General features: G+C 54.8%; 2 protein-coding genes across 52 annotated transcripts in view; one reads left to right on the top strand and one right to left on the bottom strand.

Moving 5' to 3' along the window:
• The first annotated feature begins 1948 nt into the window (after window positions 1-1948).
• LARGE2 (LARGE xylosyl- and glucuronyltransferase 2) lies at window positions 1949-8089 on the top strand. Of its 6 annotated transcripts, none has more exons than XM_054440455.2 (14): window positions 1996-2305; window positions 2399-2514; window positions 2821-2903; window positions 3174-3297; window positions 3524-3695; window positions 3803-3907; window positions 5036-5148; window positions 5219-5344; window positions 5439-5594; window positions 5708-5868; window positions 6311-6589; window positions 6912-7061; window positions 7169-7364; window positions 7622-8089. In XM_054440455.2, the coding sequence occupies exons 1-14, from the start codon at window positions 2224-2226 to the stop codon at window positions 7835-7837; spliced, it is 2079 nt and encodes a 692-aa protein (XP_054296430.1). In that variant the 5' UTR covers window positions 1996-2223; the 3' UTR covers window positions 7838-8089. The 6 variants fall into 6 exon arrangements, with proteins under 6 accessions (XP_054296431.1, XP_054296429.1, XP_054296425.1 ...); XM_054440451.2 differs by having other exon boundaries at window positions 2024-2069; window positions 2162-2514; window positions 7622-8062; XM_054440454.2 differs by having other exon boundaries at window positions 1970-2514; window positions 6441-6589.
• Window positions 8090-8305: 216 nt separating this feature from the next.
• Window positions 8306-17949, bottom strand: part of PHF21A (PHD finger protein 21A) — a 194287-nt gene continuing 184643 nt past the window's right edge. For 45 of the 46 annotated variants that reach the window (XM_063670940.1, XM_054440429.2, XM_063670943.1 and 42 more), the window contains 4 exons: window positions 17109-17264; window positions 15450-15525; window positions 14598-14701; window positions 8306-13198 (listed from right to left, as the gene is read on the bottom strand). In XM_063670940.1, coding sequence (XP_063527010.1) covers window positions 12941-13198; window positions 14598-14701; window positions 15450-15525; window positions 17109-17264 — 594 coding nt within the window. In that variant the 3' untranslated portion in view covers window positions 8306-12940. Of the gene's footprint in view, window positions 13199-14085; window positions 14212-14597; window positions 14702-15449; window positions 15526-17108; window positions 17265-17949 lie in introns of all 46 variants that reach the window. The other variant, XR_010127558.1, reaches the window with a different exon arrangement.

Here is a 17949-nt window from a genome sequence, read left to right as displayed (position 1 = left end):
CAGCACTTCAGTTTCCGTGAGTGTTAAGGTTGAGCCAGAAGAAGGGCCAACATTGTGGAGTGACCACAGTGAGATCTGCAGACCCAGCTTCCCGCACTGACTCCACCAGCCCCTTTATTGAAGACTCATCCTGGGCCAGCACCCAACTATGGATCCCACATGGTGTTTGTTTGTTTTTAGAGACAAGGTCTCACTGTCACCCAGGCTGGAGTGCAGTGATGTGATTACAACTCACAGCAGCCTTGACCTCCTGGGTTCAGGTAGTCCTCCTACCTCAGCCTCCCAAGTACTAGGCGCATGCCACCAAGCCCAGCAATTTTTGTATTTTTTGCAGACATAGAGTTTGGCCACGTTGAGCAGGCTAGTCTCAAATTCCTGGGCTCAAGCAATCCACCTGCCTTGGCCTTCCAAAGTGCTGGGATTACAGGCATAAGCCACTGTTCTGGCCTGGTCTCACATGTTTAACCCCCACAAACCGTCTCTGTTGAGGGTCCTGGAGAGGGAATCACATTCCCCCACCCCAGCTTTAGGCTAGAGATGAAGATCAGGGAGGCTGGAGGCTCAAGTTCCAGATGCCTGAGTGGCCGGTGCATGGCCCTTCTCAATTCCTGGGTGTACAAGGAGCCACCATCAGTCTCCATAGCAACCATTATCCCTGCCCTTCAGAGACCCAAAGCCTGACCTTCCCCATCTCCCAGAGAAAGGGGGTTTTAGGCTGGGCTGCTTTCCACAGCTTCTTTTGAGTTTGCCTCACTTTTTGCAGCCAGAAGTTGGGCAAAGGACCCAGCCTGAGCCCCCTTTCCAGGTCATGGGAGGAGACATTCTCATTCCAATCCACTTCCAACAGGTATTGAGCACTTGGTATGTGCAGGCCCTGGTTGGGCACTGGGGACTGGACAGACAAGGTTCCAGTCCGGTGAGCAGCTTACATTCTGGTAGGGAGACCTGCAATAAACAAGCAAACAACTTCAACTTTCCATGAGTGCTAGCCAGCCCTGGGAGGCTCCGCTGCCAAAAGGAACCTCAAGGGCAAGTCCTGGGGCGGGAGACCCTTCCGGAGGAGGAGCAAGAAAGCTGCTCCTGCAGCGCAGAGCCTGGGGAACGGCGATGAGTGGGGCCGCTTGAGACGGGAGGGGCCGGAGGGTGTTCCTGTCTAACAGGTCACTTAAACTCTCTGGGGGAGAATCGGCCCGCATCATGGGATTAATCGAGGGTGGTTAAACCCTTAGCACAGGGCCTGGCACGCTGTTCTGGTTTAGGGTCCAGAGCGCCCCCCACCCCTTCCCTGGCCTGCTATGGGGTGCGCGGGGGAGAGGGAGGAAAGACGAGCTCCGGGCCGGTGCGCCTCGGCACAATCACGACGATCTGGACAAGAGTGGGGATCCCCGGCCCTGCCCAGGCGGCCTAGGCCGCCCGCGTCTGGGGCCCCACGCCAGCTCCCGGGCGGGAGGCGGCCTTCACAAGGGCGCTTTGTCCTGGCGGCGCCGGCAGGGCCCGGCCGGGCCACCTGGACTGAGAGTGGGGGAGTTAGGCGAAGGCTTCAGGTGCTCCGCCGCTCTGGGGCAGGTGTCGGCCGGCTCCGCCCCTGTCCCCAGAGCAGGTGTCCGACCCCTGCGGCCTGCATTCCGGCCCCTTCCCCCTCCCTCGTGTCGAGCTCCGGCCGTGCCTTTGATCCCGGGCCCGGGGACACTGGCCCCTCCCCTTGGAGAGTGAGGGGAGGAGACGCGGCCCCAGAGCGGGGGCAGGGCAGGGGGTCAGGGCAGGTAGCGGGGCCCGGGCCTTCGCGGGTGGCTGCTCCCGCTCCCCCAGCCCTCCCCGCGTCCTGGTGGGAAACTCAGCCCAGAAGGGGGCTTCGGGGGCTCCTCGCGGGCTGGGGAACCGTCGGATGCCGGCGCAGGGGGTGGGGCCAGGACCCCGAGGGGGGTCACCCCGCCCCTTCGCGCTCAGCCCCGCTGAGGTGAAACCTGAGCCCAGGTCGGGGGCGGGACCAGCCCGCGCCTCTCCCCCGGTCCCCGCACCCTGGCCGGCGGCTGCGAGCGCAGGGCCCAGCCCGGGAGCCGCTGGAGCAGGTGAGGGAGGCGGCTCGGCGCGAGCCGCACAACCCGGCCGTCGGGCCCCGCCGCCCAGGGCCGAGTCTTCCATCTCGCCCCTCGGTCCGCAGGGCCTGCGATGGAGCCTGCAGCCCCGGGTCGCGCCCCTCCCTGAGCGCTCCCGTCGGCGGCCATGCTGCCCCGAGGGCGCCCCCGGGCGCTGGGGGCCGCCGCGCTGTTGCTGTTGCTGCTGCTGCTCGGATTCCTCCTGTTCGGTGGGGACCTGGGGTGTGAGCGCCGCGAGCCTGGCGGGCGAGCGGGGGACCCGGGATGCTTCCCCGGCCCGCTCATGCCACGTGTCCCCCCAGACGGGAGGCTGCGGAGAGCCGCCGCCCTCGACGGAGACCCGGGGGCCGGCCCCGGGGACCACAACCGCTCCGACTGCGGCCCGCAGCCGCCGCCGCCGCCGCCGCCCAAGTGCGAGGTAGGTGCGCGCGGCCCTGGCGGCGGGAGTCCCGGGGGCGCCGTCCCCGAGCCCGGCCTCTTGGACATCTGCGGGAATCACAGCACCTGGCGTCTGTCCAGCACTGGCCAGCCGGCTGGGGCGCACCTCGAACGTGCAGCTCCTCTGCTCCCGACCTCATTTCCCCATTTGAAATGAAGGGTTGGCTCCTGCTGCCCCCTCCGCACACTGTTCCGGGCTCTGCTGCGGGGTGGGGCAGCTCAACATGGGTCCTCACCGCCTAGCGGAGAAGGGGGGCCTGCTGCCGACCTGGGCGTCCCTCCCCAGCTCTTGCATGTGGCCATCGTGTGTGCGGGGCATAACTCCAGCCGAGACGTCATCACCCTGGTGAAGTCCATGCTCTTCTACAGGTACAGCCAGGTGTCCGTGGAGGAGGGTCAGGAGTGGGGAAGGGACAAAGCCCGGGACAGGCTGCTGGTCTCAGAGCTTCAGCTTCCTCATCTGTGACGCGGGGACAGTGTCCCCTTCCTCCCTTGAAGGGCAGTTGTAAGAACATCCTGAGCCGGGCGTGGAAAAGCTCTTTGCAGATGGAGCTTCCATCTCTGCGCCCCTCGGGGTGGGGGCTGTCCCATGTTGCTCCTGCTGGGGCCTCTCAGGCTTCCTCTCTGCCCACCCGAAAGGAAAAATCCACTGCACCTCCACTTGGTGACTGACGCCGTGGCCAGAAACATCCTGGAGACGCTCTTCCACACATGGATGGTGCCTGCTGTCCGTGTCAGCTTTTACCATGCCGACGAGCTCAAGGCAGGGGCCCAGCCCTTCCCCCCTCCCCTCAGCTGTGTCCACCGCTCTCCTCTCTCCAGGACCTGGTGGGGTTGGAGAAGAGAATCCTCAGTCCCATCCACCTACTGAAGCGCAAACCCCTCTCTTTTGGGAGTTTACCCCCTCTCCTTTGTGTCACTCCAAGCATGTATTCTGGTGCTCATAGGCCCCTCTCTGCCATCTCATCCCCTGCCTTTCCCCTACACAGCCCCAGGTCTCCTGGATCCCCAACAAGCACTACTCCGGCCTCTATGGGCTAATGAAGCTGGTGCTGCCCAGTGCCTTGCCCGCTGAGCTGGCCCGCGTCATTGTCCTGGACACGGATGTCACCTTCGCCTCTGACATCTCGGCACTCTGGGCACTCTTCGCTCACTTTTCTGGTGAGACGCCTGGGAGCCTGCCTGGCCTGCCCAGGACCCCTGCATCTAGCCCTGAGCCCAGGTCCTGTGGCAGCCTCAGTCAGCTCCCTTATGCCCTCCCCTCCCAGACACGCAGGCGATCGGTCTCGTGGAGAACCAGAGTGACTGGTACCTGGGCAACCTCTGGAAGAACCACAGGCCCTGGCCTGCCTTGGGCCGGGGATTTAACACAGGTGGGGACAGTGGTGAGGGGAGGCAGGCGGGGTGGTCTGCTGGTCCTTGGGCCCCTGGGGCTGGGTGGGGCAAAGAATGCTAGGAAGTCCCCCAGGAAGAACATTGCTGTGAAAAGAACCCTGGATGGAGAGACAGACAGCAGTTCCAACAGTCCTGTGTGTGCTGGATGACTTTGGCCAGCTCTCGTGCTCCCTCTGAGCCTCAGTTTTCTCATCCATTAAATGGGGGATAATTTTCACAGCCCTGGGATCACCAAGTGTGAGAAGGCCATGGATGTGCTCTGTAAGCTGGACAGCGCCTCCTCTTCACCCCCGAGGACTGGCTATTGAAAAGTAGTCTACGAGCAAGCTGGGTGCAATGGCTCAGGCTTGTAATTCCAGCACTTTGGGAGGCTAAGGTGGGAGAATCGCTTGAGCCCAGGAGTTCGAGAACAGCCTTGGCAACATAGTGAGACCCTTGTCTCTACAAACATTAAAAAATTGACCAGGCGCAGTGGCTCACGCCTGTAATCCCAGCACTTTGGGAGGCTGAGGCAGGAGGATTACTTGAGGTCAGGAGTTCGAGACCAACCTGGCCAACATGGTAAAACCCCATCTACACTAAAAATAGAAAAATTGGCCAGGGGTGGTATCATGTACCTGTAATCCCAGCTACTTGGGAGGCTGAGGAGGGAGAATCACTTGAACCCAGGAGGCAGAGGTTGCAGTGAGCCGAGTTCACACCACTGTACTCCAGCCTTGGCAATAGAGCGAGACTCTGTCTCATACATAAATAAGTAAATAAATAAAAAGAATAGGTGTGGTGGCATGCCTGCAGTCCCAGCTACTCGGTGGGGATTGTGGTGGGGTGCTGAGGTGGGAGGTTTGCTTGAGTCTGGGAAGTCGAGGCTGCAGTGAGCCATGATTGTGCCACTGCACCACTCCAGCCTGGGTGACAAAGCAAGACCCTGTCTCTAAAAAACAAAACAAAACAAACAACAACAACAAAAAACAAGTAGTAGTCCATGATCATGTCTGAACAGTCAGAAAATACCAATAAGTCAAAAAACGAAGGACACCTTCATGACGCCCATGTCCCCCAGGAGCTGGTCATCCCAGGTGGGCATGACAGCATCTCTTCATTGGCAGGTGTGATCCTGCTGCGGCTGGACCGACTCCGGCAGGCTGGCTGGGAGCAGATGTGGAGGCTGACGGCCAGGCGGGAGCTCCTTACCCTGCCTGCCACCTCACTGGCTGACCAGGTCTGAGGAAGCCTTGCCGGGTGGGGTGTGGCAGGCTGGGGGCTGGGATGTGATGGGTGTCTCTGCTCAGGACATATTCAACGCTGTGATCAAGGAGCACCCGGGGCTAGTGCGGCGTCTGCCTTGTGTCTGGAATGTGCAGCTGTCAGATCACACACTGGCCGAGCGCTGCTACTCTGAGGCGTCTGACCTCAAGGTGAGTGGGACAGGAGGCTGCGTGGTGGTGGGGGGCCATGGATGGGGACTCCTGCTCCCTGCTCCCATGGCCCCAACACCCTCCCGGGTCCCAGGTGATCCACTGGAACTCACCAAAGAAGCTTCGGGTGAAGAACAAGCATGTGGAATTCTTCCGCAATTTCTACCTGACCTTCCTGGGGTACGATGGGAACCTGCTGCGGAGAGAGCTCTTTGTGTGCCCCAGCCAGCCCCCGCCTGGTGCTGAGCAGGTGAGAAGGACTCACCTTCCCCTTCCTCTCTCTGCTTTGGTGGGACCCAGCCTTGTCTGGGGGATGTGTCATTCTGCCCTATCCCTGGTCCTTCTCACCCCTTGCGCCCTCAGTTGCAGCAGGCCCTGGCACAACTGGACGAGGAAGATCCCTGCTTTGAGTTCCGGCAGCAGCAGCTCACTGTGCACCGTGTGCACGTCACTTTCCTGCCCCATGAACCGCCACCCCCCCGGCCTCACGATGTCACCCTTGTGGCTCAGCTGTCCATGGACCGGTGAGGGTGCAGAGGGAAGCCCAGGGGGTATGGCATGGGCTGGGGTTGGACACTTCTGAGAGGAGGTTCCATCTGGCAGCCTGATGCTGTGGTAGTGAGCTGCCTGTCCCTCAGGGAGTTCCAGAAGTTGGAGACATTGGATATGGTGGAAAGAGCCTGGGCTCTGGAGTCATTCAGATGCCCGGAGCTGCCCCTCGGTCGCTGTGGGACCATGGGCAAGTCTTCCTATCTCTGGCCCCTAGTTTTCTCTCTCAAATGAGAAAGTACCTGCCTGGTGGGGGTAGTTGTGAAGATTCAATCAGACTGGCTCTAAAAGTATTCGAAGGGTGCTCAGTAAGTCACTTGAGGAGGTGGCAGCAGCAGCTAACTGGGGAGGTTTTCCAGGCCTCCCTGAGCTTCTGTGCAAGGGGGCAGAGCTGTGCTGACCTTCCTGTCCCCATAGGCTGCAGATGTTGGAAGCCCTGTGCAGGCACTGGCCTGGCCCCATGAGCCTGGCCTTGTACCTGACAGACGCAGAAGCTCAGCAGTTCCTGCATTTTGTCGAGGCCTCACCAGTGCTTGCTGCCCGGCAGGACGTGGCCTACCACGTGGTGTACCGTGAGGGGCCCCTATACCCTGTCAACCAGCTTCGCAACGTGGCCTTGGCCCAGGCCCTCACGCCTTACGTCTTCCTCAGTGACATTGACTTCCTGCCTGCCTATTCTCTCTACAACTACCTCAGGTGGGCCTGCAGGCAGGGAGGGGAACAGTATATGGGGTGGATGTGGACAGGGCACGTGTGGGACCCCAGGCTTCCATGTCTCTGCTCCTTTCTGTGCCTCAGTGGCCTCTGTCAAGTGGGGTTTCTATTAGGCTGTTTCTCTGGGCTGTCAACAGGGAGGCCAGGGCCTGCTTCAACAGCAGCTCCACCTGTGGTTGTGTCCACCCGTCGCATCAGGCAAGATGGCCCATGGTGGTCTGGTCCTGTGGTTAATGCCCTGATGTCACTGGCCCAGTCCTAGAGGCCCCGCTCTTCTCCCCTGCTCATGGGTGCTCCTCCTCAGGGCCTCCATTGAGCAGCTGGGGCTGGGCAGCCAGCGCAAGGCAGCGCTGGTGGTGCCGGCATTCGAGACCCTGCGCTACCGCTTCAGCTTCCCCCATTCCAAGGTGGAGCTGCTGGCCTTGCTGGATGCCGGCGCTCTCTATACCTTCAGGTAGGAGAGGCTACTTCTCTGCCCACTCCAGTCACTTGCCCACACTGGCCCCCACTACCCACGAGCTCCTAGCCTCAGCCTGGCTCCCACCTGACCCTGCTGCACAGGTACCACGAGTGGCCCCGGGGCCACGCACCCACAGACTATGCCCGCTGGCGGGAGGCTCAGGCCCCGTACCGTGTGCAATGGGCGGCCGACTATGAACCCTACGTGGTGGTGCCACGAGACTGTCCCCGCTATGATCCTCGCTTTGTGGGCTTCGGCTGGAACAAGGTGGCCCACATTGTGGAGCTGGATGCCCAGGTGAGGAGGGCACCTTGCTGCCACCACCTTTGATTCGAGCACCTCCAGGTCCAGGGAACTCACGACACCTGCATGGGGGACCACACCACTAGGCAACACTGTTAGAAATGTTCCCCTTCTGTGGAATTAAAATCATCTGCCCTTTGGCCCTTGCTTTAGCTCTCAGGGGCTACAGGGTAAGCCTGTTCTCTGGAGCTGCACCTTCCCCGCAGGCCGGGCAAGCCAGGCAGCCACTGCTCCTCTGCCCCACCCTGCAGGAATATGAGCTCCTGGTGCTGCCCGAGGCCTTCACCATCCATCTGCCCCATGCTCCAAGCCTGGACATCTCCCGCTTCCGCTCCAGCCCCACCTATCGTGACTGCCTCCAGGCCCTCAAGGACGAATTCCACCAGGACTTGTCCCGCCACCATGGGGCTGCTGCCCTCAAATACCTCCCGGCCCTGCAGCAACCCCAGAGCCCTGCCCGAGGCTGAGGATGGGCCGGCGCTGCCCCTCATCTTAGCATTGGGCAGACACCAGGGCAACCTGCCATCCGCCCTCCCTGCTATTTAAATTATTTAAGGTCTCTGGGAAGGGCTGGGGTGGAGCATCTGTGGGGTGGGGTCTTCCCCTTGCTGCTATTGTATGGCTGGGGACTGGTCTCCCTCTGCCCCCAGCCAGTTTGGGGCTGGTTCCCCCATCTTGAATTGTTTATCCCTTTTTCATAATTAAAGTTTTAAAACATCTTTTTTGTGTTCCTGGTTTGGGGGAGCAAGGGCACTCTGGGGCTAGGGCGTCAGTGCACAAGGGAGGTGCTACATCCAGCTGGGGTCACAGGAGGGTCTGGGCCCTTAAGGGCAAGCACCCCCCCAACCCCCAGCCAGCCAGTCAGGGAGGGCAGAGGCTGGGACTGGAATGTGGCCTGCCCACCCTCCCCTGCCCCAAACCCAACACCATGAGGCTGAGAGGCTTTATTTGGCTTTATTTAGTAAAATGTTAAAATAAATAAATACAAATTGATCAGCTGCTCTGTATCCCCCCACCCCCTCAAAACAAAAACCAAACAAACAAAAACAAAAACTTTGAAGCACAAAACTCCAAATACAAGTCTACCAAGACTGAAATCACAAAGGGCATGGACAAGAGACAGGGTTGGGGTCTGGCTGGTTCTTCTCTGCTAGGAGCTGGCTGACCTCTGGCCTGCCCGTCCCGTCCTGCCTGACTGCAGCTCACCCTGGGCTGAGGACCCACGGACACCAGAGGGAGGTGAGGGTCCAAAGGCTGCTGGGGAAGGGGTAGGGGGTGGGGTCCTCAGGGAGGAAGGGCCTTGTGGAACTGGAGAGCCCTGCTTCCGTTTAGAGGAGTTATTTTTCAGAGTTCCTACCCTGGCTTTCTGGAGGGCAGCCCCAGCTTCCGGCCCCTCACTTTAGCAAGGGGCCAGAAGACTGCCCAGGGCTGCCCACTCCTGTCTTGGAGAGGAGCTGACTCAGGGGACAGTCTAAGTCAGGGTGAGAATGGGAGTCCTGCTTCCTGCCAGGGGGTACCCGGCAGAGGGACAGGGGCGAGGTTCACACAGAGCAAAGTTGCCTCCACTCAACAGAAGCCACGGGATCTGGAGAACCCAGGCCCTGGAAAATGCACCTGGGCCACCATCCATCTCATTATCCTAAGAGCCTTTTGCCCCTGGGTAAAAAGTCTCCTAAATTCAGCCCTTTAGATAAATAAGAAGGACCACGCCCTATAAGAGAATGAAGGGAGGAAACCACTGAAGAGTGTGTGTGAGCTGGGAGGTGACAGCCCAAGGGAGGCTCTGATGGCCCCAAGAGAGAAGTATCAGAGGTGGCTGGAGAAGCAGCCATGCATGCGGAGACGGAAGCGTGCTGCAGATACGGTCACCCTCACGGAAACAGCTGTGTGCAACCACCTCCATGCACGCTGCCTGTTGGGCCTGAGCCAAGCAGCAGCAGGGACAGAGAGGCAGGTGTTGCAGGGAAACCAGGCACACGATGGTGCCAGCTGGAGGCTGCCAGGGCGGTCCCACCAGGGACTGCCCCTAACTGCCTCCCTATGTCAGGTACAACCAGCAGGCTTACCCCAAAGGGCCTGATAAGGAAAGAAGAAATCAAAACCCCAGATGAGCTCAGCACAGGTGAGACAAGACCCAGCAGGCTCCATGAAAGAAAAAGGACCCGCGGGCAGCAAGAATGCAGAGGTGGAGATGACAGCAACATGGCCTCACTGTCACCAGGATGCAGTGCCTGGACAGGAGCTGGCAGGGGACTCCCAGTCATCACTGCCACCAGGGTGCAGCGCCTGATCAGGAGCTGGCAGGGGACTCCCAGTCAGGGCCCAGTGGGCAGCCGCTCCAGCTCTCTGAAGTGACTGCAAAGCCAGCTGGTCTCAAAAGTGGCTGTCAGAGCAGCTAAATTCTGGGCCATGGGGAAAGAGCAGCGGAGGGAAGGAGGAGGAAGCAAGTGGAGGTGGCTGGGGTGGGGCAGTGTCACGAACGTATGTCTCAGGTGGTCACAGGCCCCCCCACCCCGCCCAGGTCTGAGGGGACAGTGAAGGACAGGGAGATTGAGTGCCAGGGGCCTCTTCTTTACAGTAAAGCAGTGTTTTGGAATTTGAGTGCAGAATGTAGGTTTGGGGGCTGGGTTGCATCTTGTACTCCATACTAGCTGACTCCCAAAACAGCTCACATCTGAATGTCAGGAAGAATCCACAGCCCAGCTGCAGGCGAGGTCAGAATGTACCCAACACTGCTGAGGGCGGCAGGCAAAGCCCTGGTCAATTCCTGGCCCCGTCCCCCGACCCGAGACTCCTCAGGCAGCTCCTCTCTGAGCAAAGGCCTCTAGTGATGATGGCTTCCCAACTTATTTCAGGAAAAGGTAAGTTAGGTGTTGTGTGGCAACCCCCAGATGGGCCCAGACAAGTTGAGGGGAAGAGCTCTAGACAGGGCAGACAGCCTGCTGCTGGTCTCTGATCCTCTGCCAACGATTCCTCCAACTAGTCCAGGCATCTCCAAGGCTCCCTGACTAGACACAGCACCTTGGTTTCTGAATGAGAAAAGAGAACTCTTTCCCCCTCAGCCAATCAAGCAGCCAGGGCCTAACTCTGAGGCCTGTTCAGCCAAACTTAATTCCTTCTTCTGAGGCCCTTGGGAAGATGAATGGTGATGGCTGATAGAGATGAGACACATTTTACTCTAAGAAGTATCTCTTCTCTGTTGCATTTGCTTTCAGATCTGTCTTTGTCTCTCTGGGCCTAATTGGGTGGGAGAGAAGCTGATAGGATCGTTTCTACCTCTCCTAGACTCTGGCCATTCCCAGGGCCTGAAGTGGGCTTGGGGGAGATGCTGCAGCAGGGCCAGGGTACAGAGCCTCCGCCGCCCTCCCATCAGCCAGGGGCATGCAAGGGGCAAAGGTCTCCAGCGAGAGCACGCATCTGACACAATTTACTTCTGACAAGGCAAGATGAGAGAATGGTCTGAGTCTTTCACAACCCTGGTTTTCTCAAGAAGGAGAGGCCACAACCGGCAAAGCCGAGGCAAGCGCAGCAATTCTAGCCCAGGGTCACCCAGGAGGCCTGTGGGTGGGTAGAGTGGAGTAAATTTCTGGTGCCTGGAGCCAACACGCAGAGAAAGGAGCGGGAGCTTCAGACCTCTCCCCAAAGGCAAGACAGAGCGAAGGCCATGCTGGGGCTCTGTCTCAGAGACGTACCCTCAAAACATGTCACTCCTCCTCTGTTCTTTCTAAGCACCAAGGGCTGATGCAGCCAGCCTGTACTCCCGCACCCTCCTGTCACAGCCAGGGTGCGTGCGCACCACTGAGCTCCGCTGGCCAGTTCCCTTGGAGGTGTCCCCCAGGCACTCATAATGCTGGTGGCTGAAAGACCAAAAGCAGCACCAAAGGAAGGGATCTTATTTAGGCACCAGCCTTTTGCTCTAGCAGAATCTGAGAAGACCACGGGTAGGGCCCTGATACCATCCACACTTCCATTTGGGCTTCACAACAGGAGACAAGATCCCTGCACCAAGAAGAGAGCACGGTCTTTTCTGAGGAGAGAGAAGGGTGGGGAGCTCCGCCTCTGTCCTTCAAGGAGACTGGCCCACCAGTCTAGAGACACACACACAGCAAAATGTCATCGTGATCAGCAGGGTCTGTGCTAAAAAATTATAACTACACGGCATTTTCTCCAGTTCTGACACCTTTTTAATAGAAATCACTGTTTTTAGGAAACAAATAGCACTTTTGTAATTTTTTTTTACAATGTTTCTTACCTTGATCTTAATTTAAGTAACACTAGGAAGACCTCAATATCTTTTATTTTCCTTTTTAATTTAAAAAAAAGTGTTTTTTTCCCCAGATACAAAGATTTTTGCCCTTGCATAAAAAAACAGTGCCCGAACGATGACACAAGGACTCACAAAGACTCACGGGACCTCACTGACACTATGATTCCTACTCTACCATGCAAGGTCTCGGCTACCCTTAATTGGACTGTCAGCCTGAAAAACAGCTTTTCTATTCCTTATTTTAGTTTTTGTTACCAAGAAAGTAAAATGAACAGTAAAATAAAACTTTCCTTAAAGAAAAAAAGAACAAAAACAAAAATTAAAGAAAGAGAAAAGAAACGTCTCCATTCAATTCACACACACCTGGGTCGCGTGCTGCTTCACTCAAGATCTTCTCTTCTTATAAATATAGAAAAGGGATGGAGCTTGTTTTCAAGTAAAATCACTGATCCACCTTTTTTTCCTTCCTGGACACACACATCCTTCTTCCCTGCCTTGGGCAAGGGCCAGTGGCCCGGGCTCTGCTTGTTCTTGGAGAGGAGACAGCGGGATAACCACGGAGATGCGCGATTCACCAAGCAGGGAAGGAAGGAGACTGGGCAGGCTTCAGGAGTGGTGGGGTTACTGCGCAGGGAGCAGAGCGCAGGGGAGAAGAACCTACTGGCTGTTCTTGGTGTCGGTCTCCCCTTGCACGAGGCCCCCACCAGATGTGATTAAATACTGCTTATTTGATACACTGTCCCACCCCCTGCTCCCTCCAGCCACTCCCCTTCCCTCTTCTGGGCACTAGGGTTGGTTAAATCTCAATTCCTTTTTTTGGTTTTATAGTAGCGAAAGTTTAGAAACAGGAAAGCCCACATACTCTTTGGACTTGTCTTCTCTACCTAAACAAACGGCTCGGCAAGTAAGGATCTGAAACCTGCTCTCCTCCCTCCGCCCGTCCCTGCTCCCCACCCAAGAAAACAGAAACAAACCCATCGTGGCTGTGGAGGCTGCTGCAGGCACACACTGGTGTATAATAGAGAGAGTAAATATATTATTTCACTTGGCATGGTGCTGGCAAAGAACCTCCAGCTGGCACTATTTCATGTAACATGGTCCAATCTTTGCATGTACACACAGAATAAGAAGGATCAATTGGCAAACTCTGGTGCCACCTGGCACAAGCATCTTCTCTCTCTCTGGAACCAAAGAACCAAAAGAATTCTGCACTTTCCAGAAATCCGGCTTTGCTTTTCTAGAGTCTTCAGTGTTCTGCTCTCCTTGCCGCCGGGATCCCGTGGCTTCTCTTAGAGGGGCTCTGTTATTTAGTCTCTTCCCCCTGGTTACAGTTCACTGTGCAGCTCTGGGAGGAGGGGGAAGGGGCCGGCGTGGAGGTGGCGGCATTGGCAGGGGGGGTGCAGTCCGGGCCGTTGGAGATGGCCCCCACAGTGGCCTCAGAGTCTACAGGTTTGGAGAGGTCGATGCCGTGGATGAGGCGAATCAGCTGTTTTACCTTCTCCAGGGAGCTGTGCATCTCCTTCTGCCGGGCCAGGATGGTGTTCTTCATTTCCATGCATTTCTGCAGCAAATGACAAGGGCAGTGGCACTGAGCCGCCTTGTTTCTAACAGGCCTGGCAGCCCCTGAGAGCAGAGCGCCTTCTCTCTGCCCAGGGAGAAGAAGCTCTGCTGGCTGCTGTGCAGCCCCTGGGCCTTGCTGTGCTCCTCAGTGGAGTGGGCAGCTACTACCTAAGGAACAGGGCGGGTGGAGTGGGTAGGCTGGGGGGGTCCCAGAGGCAACAGAGGGAGAAAGAGCATGCGGGCACCAACACACGGGAGTACTAACGCTTAAAAACAAACCGGCAGAGCCGCCATCAGACTTCCAAACAAAGGTTGTTTAAAAAAAAAAAAAGTTCCCACAGCTGCCCTGCAGCCTGTTTAGGCAGGTTTTGATACGCTTCTGTCATGCTAACTGGGGAGCCTTCAGGACTGGACTGAGCTCTCCAGGGTGGAAAACACGCAGTGCTATCTGGATTCCATCTGAGGGCAGCAGGAAGTGAGAGGACAGGCCAGCAGCATTTAGGAGGATCGAAGCCCCAAGGACAAAGGCCTGCAGCCAGTACACCTTCTGCTCAGCCAGGGACTTGGAGTCTTTGGCCCTTTTGCCCTCAGCTTCCCACGCCTGCTGGCTTCTATTTTAGGCAGAGAAAGAGATCAAAGAGGTGTTAAATCTGCATGCCACGGGTAGGTATGGTGAGGAGGAGAAAGCAGGTAAGCAGGACAGTTCAACTGCCACCAAGTACAAGGCACCACCTGGTATCCATGAGGGCTGAGGTCACTTCACTCCAACAAGGGTGACCTACTCAATGGAAAAGAAGACTGGCTCCTTGCCTGGGAGGAGCCTCTGTCCCCCTGCTGCAAATACAACCCTCTTTCCCACTTGGACAGGCCGGGCTGGGCAGTACTTACTTCCAATACTTGTCTCTAGAAAGCCCGCTTCCTCACACTGGTCAGGAAAACCGGGAAATGCAATCAGCATGGTGTGGAAGAAAGAGCGAGGGAGGGCCGTATGGATGGGCCCACTCGCTCAGGTGACTAGGAAGAATCACACGAGGGGACCTGGTCTGTGTCTGCTCAGTGTCAGGTGAGGCGCTACGCTCCCCCCACACAGTCAGGAATACGCAAGGCCATGGCTACACTGTTGTAGCTGTTACTTATTCAGCCTGAAGACTGAAAATCCTCTCTGATTAAAGCCAGGAGGATGTTACAAAGCTTGGGTAAGGCACCACCTACCAACTGGTCGCCTGTACCTGAGGTCTGAACTCTTAACTGGATGGCAAACTGCATTTGCCCAAGTTAATCACGTTAATAAACAGAAAGACCCGAAGCAGCCTGGGGCCCACACGTACTGTTACGTATATGGAAAGGCCTAGGTCTCTGCACCTATGTATCGACTGCTGAAGGCGTGAGGTTTTACTTACACTTATGGAATTGCTGAGCTGTTTCACCTTTTGCTCTAGTTGTTCTCGTTCTTGTTTTAAATCTGAACTCCATTTGAGTAACTTCTGTTTCTCTTCTTCTTTTGCTTAAAAAAAAAAAAAAAAGGAACGGTTTTTGACAATTAATTCTTTGAAATGGCCTCTGTGCTCAGAATGCCTGCCAAAGAAGGTATTTTTCCCAGAGCTCCCATGAGTCCTACAACCAGTGCAGAGAATCTGCCCACCTGGACTTTTCCTTTTTCTGTGTACAGTATGTTAAGAAAACTGTCGGTGGCTTGGGTCTGGCTTTACATAAATGAGATACCACATCTCATTTTTTTCCCCAAGAAGTGCTACAGGCCAGGCATGGTGGCTCATGCCTGTACTCCTAGGACTTTGGGAGGCCAAGGCAGGTGAATCACTTGAGCCCAGGAGTTCGAGACCAGCCTGGGTGACATGGCGAAACCTGTCTCCACCAAAAAATGCTAAAGTTAACTGGTCATGGTAGTACACACCTATAGTCTCAGCTATTTGGAAGGCTGAGGTAGGAGGATCAACTGGGCCCAGGAGGAGGAAGCTGCAGTGGGCTGTGATCACGCCACAACACCCGAGCCTGGGTGATACAGTGAGACCTTGTCTCAAAAAATAAATGAATAATAATAATAAAAAATGCTACAGAAGTTTTCCACTTTATCCAATAAAAGGTTTTCATTTGCTTTGTTTCCTCCAATAGTTAAGGGCAAAAGGTTTTCATTTTTAAATTTAAATTCCCTTTTGAGAATAAAACAAATACTGCCAGTATTTTTTTCAAACAAGGGGAAGCTTACAAAAAAGTGGGTATGGATAACTCCTTACCTGCTTTGTAGGCAATATAGGAATGAACAATTGCTAAAGTTCCAGGCCATGGAATTGCTTCTTCCTTCTTCAGCATCTGAAAAGATTTTTAGAATTTTACCTTGAGGAGGTTTAAACACACATCCTCTATGTAACAGCTAGCAATGGTATCTGTGGCTACTGGCAGATAAAATCCAGGAAGGATTTATGGTAGCAGTGTTACAAAACCCTGGTCTATAGTTTCTGGACTAAAAAGTTCCAAATATCAGCTTAGGAGAATCAAGTTCAAGGCAGGAAGAGCCAGGACACTTGAGCCCAGGCTTAGAAGGAGCTGGGACTTGGCTGAGCATTCCTATCTTTTCACACACGCCACATGACGCCCAACCACTCCCGACAGCTAGAACCACCAACACAAAAGCTGCACATCAGCATGATGGCAACAGCCACTGGCAGTTTCGTCCTTGACCTGACATGGGCTGCCTGTCTCAATTTTAGATTTCCATGTCCCTCAAAGACATCCTGACCAAGGAAATTAAATATTAGTTCCAAATACTAAAGTATAATCTAGACTGTATGTCAAAAATCATCAGAAGGTCACAAAGCAGCATCAGGAGGAGGACAGTGAGAGAAGTGTTCCGCTGCACCACAGGCTGCAGGATGAGGACAATATTACAAGGGAAAACCAGAATTTGTTCAAAGCAGGATTCCAAAGAACTGAGCAGAATCCCAGTACTTGCTGAGCTACTGGGCTTGCTTATTTATTATTTATACTTTGCCTACCTCTACAAAAGACTTGAGGCAGCTTATAATAAAATCATAAAGATATAAGTATACATGCATAGTTGAGAAAAGGCGACCAGAAACCAAAGAGAGAAGGAGGGAGGCTAGGACAGTTACTAATATGTTTGCCTTTTAAGTCTATAAAATATCGACAGCACTTTACACTTAGTTCTCTGAGCCTGATATAACAAAATAGGTTAAAAGTGAAATGGGTGTTGTTTTATTATTATTATTATTTTTTTGAGACAGAGTCTCGCTCTTGTCACCCAGGCTGGAGTGCAGTGGTGTGACCTCCACTCACTGCAACCTCTGCCTCCTGGGTTCGAGCGATTCTCCTGCCTCAGCTTCCCAAGTAGCTGGGATTACAGGCGCCTGCCACCACGCCCGGCTAATTTTTATATTTTTAGTAGAGATGGGGTTTCGCCATGTTGGCCAGGCTGGTCTCGAACTCCTGACCTTAGGTGACCTGCCCGCCTTGGCCTCCCAAAGTGCTGAGATTACAGGCGTGAGTCACCGCACTTGGCCCAGGGTGTTATTTTAATTAATCAACTGGGCAATTTCCCTTAATTTTATTCCCAAAGAAGAGTTTTAAAACCATATACTTGGTCTGGACCATTCCTAGAGAATGAGGCACACTGGACTTTTAAGGGTCTTGACTTTTAAAGAGAATATAAGTCATTTCAAATACAAGAAGTGTCTATCCAGCTCAGTAATACGGCAGAGGGCTTCTGAGGGATTGAAGGCCGTGCGCCTGCAGGCTATGTCGTGAACAGGGAAGATGCAGCCTGGAGACGGACTGGGAGAGAGAAGAGACTGCCATTTCCCTGGGAAAGGAATTCCTCCTGATGGCCATGTCTTTGTCCTCCTTGGCCCCTCCCCTGTTGGACCCACCCACAGTACCTGGTCCTGACATCTGGGACAGATCCACATGCCCTTGGGAATTGTTTTCAGAGGGGGGTCTAAGCAGTCCAAATGATATACACGGGAACACGTGTCGCACATCAGTAACTGGCCACTTTTTCTGCAAACGCTGCAAAAATCCTCATGAATATCACCCTATAAAGTTGAGAGGAAAGGTAAGAAAAAGGACAAAAAAGGTAAAATTTTAATGTTAACATGCACATTCTAGATGCATATAAATGTTTTAGGACAATCAGCTGCCTCGTTCCAGGAGTATTCAAGAGAAGTAGGAATCACCAACAGCACAGGCCCCTACTCACTCTACATAGCTAAGGCTCCCTGGGTGGGGACAGTACAATAGTCCCCCCTTATCCTTGGGGAATATGTTCCAAGACCCCTAGTGGATGCCTGAAACCTCCATACTGAACCCTATATATATGTTTTTCTATACACGCAGACCCACGATAAAGTTTAATTTATAAATTAGGCACAATAAGAGATTAACAACAGTGACTAAGAAAACAACAATTATAACGATATACTGTAATAAAAGATGTGAATGAGGTCCGTCTTTTTTCTTTCTCAAAACACCTTAATATTTTCAGACTGCAGTTGACTATGGGTAACTGAAACAATAAGAAGTGAAACCTCAGATAAGGGGGGGACTAGTGTATTCTTTTTTTTTTTTTTTTGAGACAGAGTCTCGCTCTGTCACCCAGGCTGGAGTGCAGTGGCGTGATCTCGGCTCACTGCAAGCTCCGCCTCCCGGGTTCACACCATTCTCCTGCCCCAGCCTCCAGAGTAGCTGGGACTACAGGCGCCTGCCACCATCCCCGACTAA

This window comes from Pongo pygmaeus, chromosome 9 (assembly GCF_028885625.2).
Source record: "Pongo pygmaeus isolate AG05252 chromosome 9, NHGRI_mPonPyg2-v2.0_pri, whole genome shotgun sequence".
Taxonomy (NCBI): Eukaryota; Metazoa; Chordata; class Mammalia; order Primates; family Hominidae; genus Pongo; species Pongo pygmaeus.
The sequence above is the reverse complement of the archived record's forward strand: the minus strand, read 5'-3'. Positions and strand labels throughout refer to the sequence as shown.

Bases quoted from the DNA above. Each gene is read 5' to 3' on its own strand.
- LARGE2 (XM_054440450.2), top strand. From the start codon at position 2,224: ATGCTGCCCCGAGGGCGCCCCCGGGCGCTGGGGGCCGCCGCGCTGTTG. The intron at 7,062-7,168 runs GTAGGAGAGGCT...CCTGCTGCACAG, and splicing joins GGCGCTCTCTATACCTTCAG to GTACCACGAGTGGCCCCGGG. The intron at 7,365-7,621 runs GTGAGGAGGGCA...CCCACCCTGCAG, and splicing joins TTGTGGAGCTGGATGCCCAG to GAATATGAGCTCCTGGTGCT.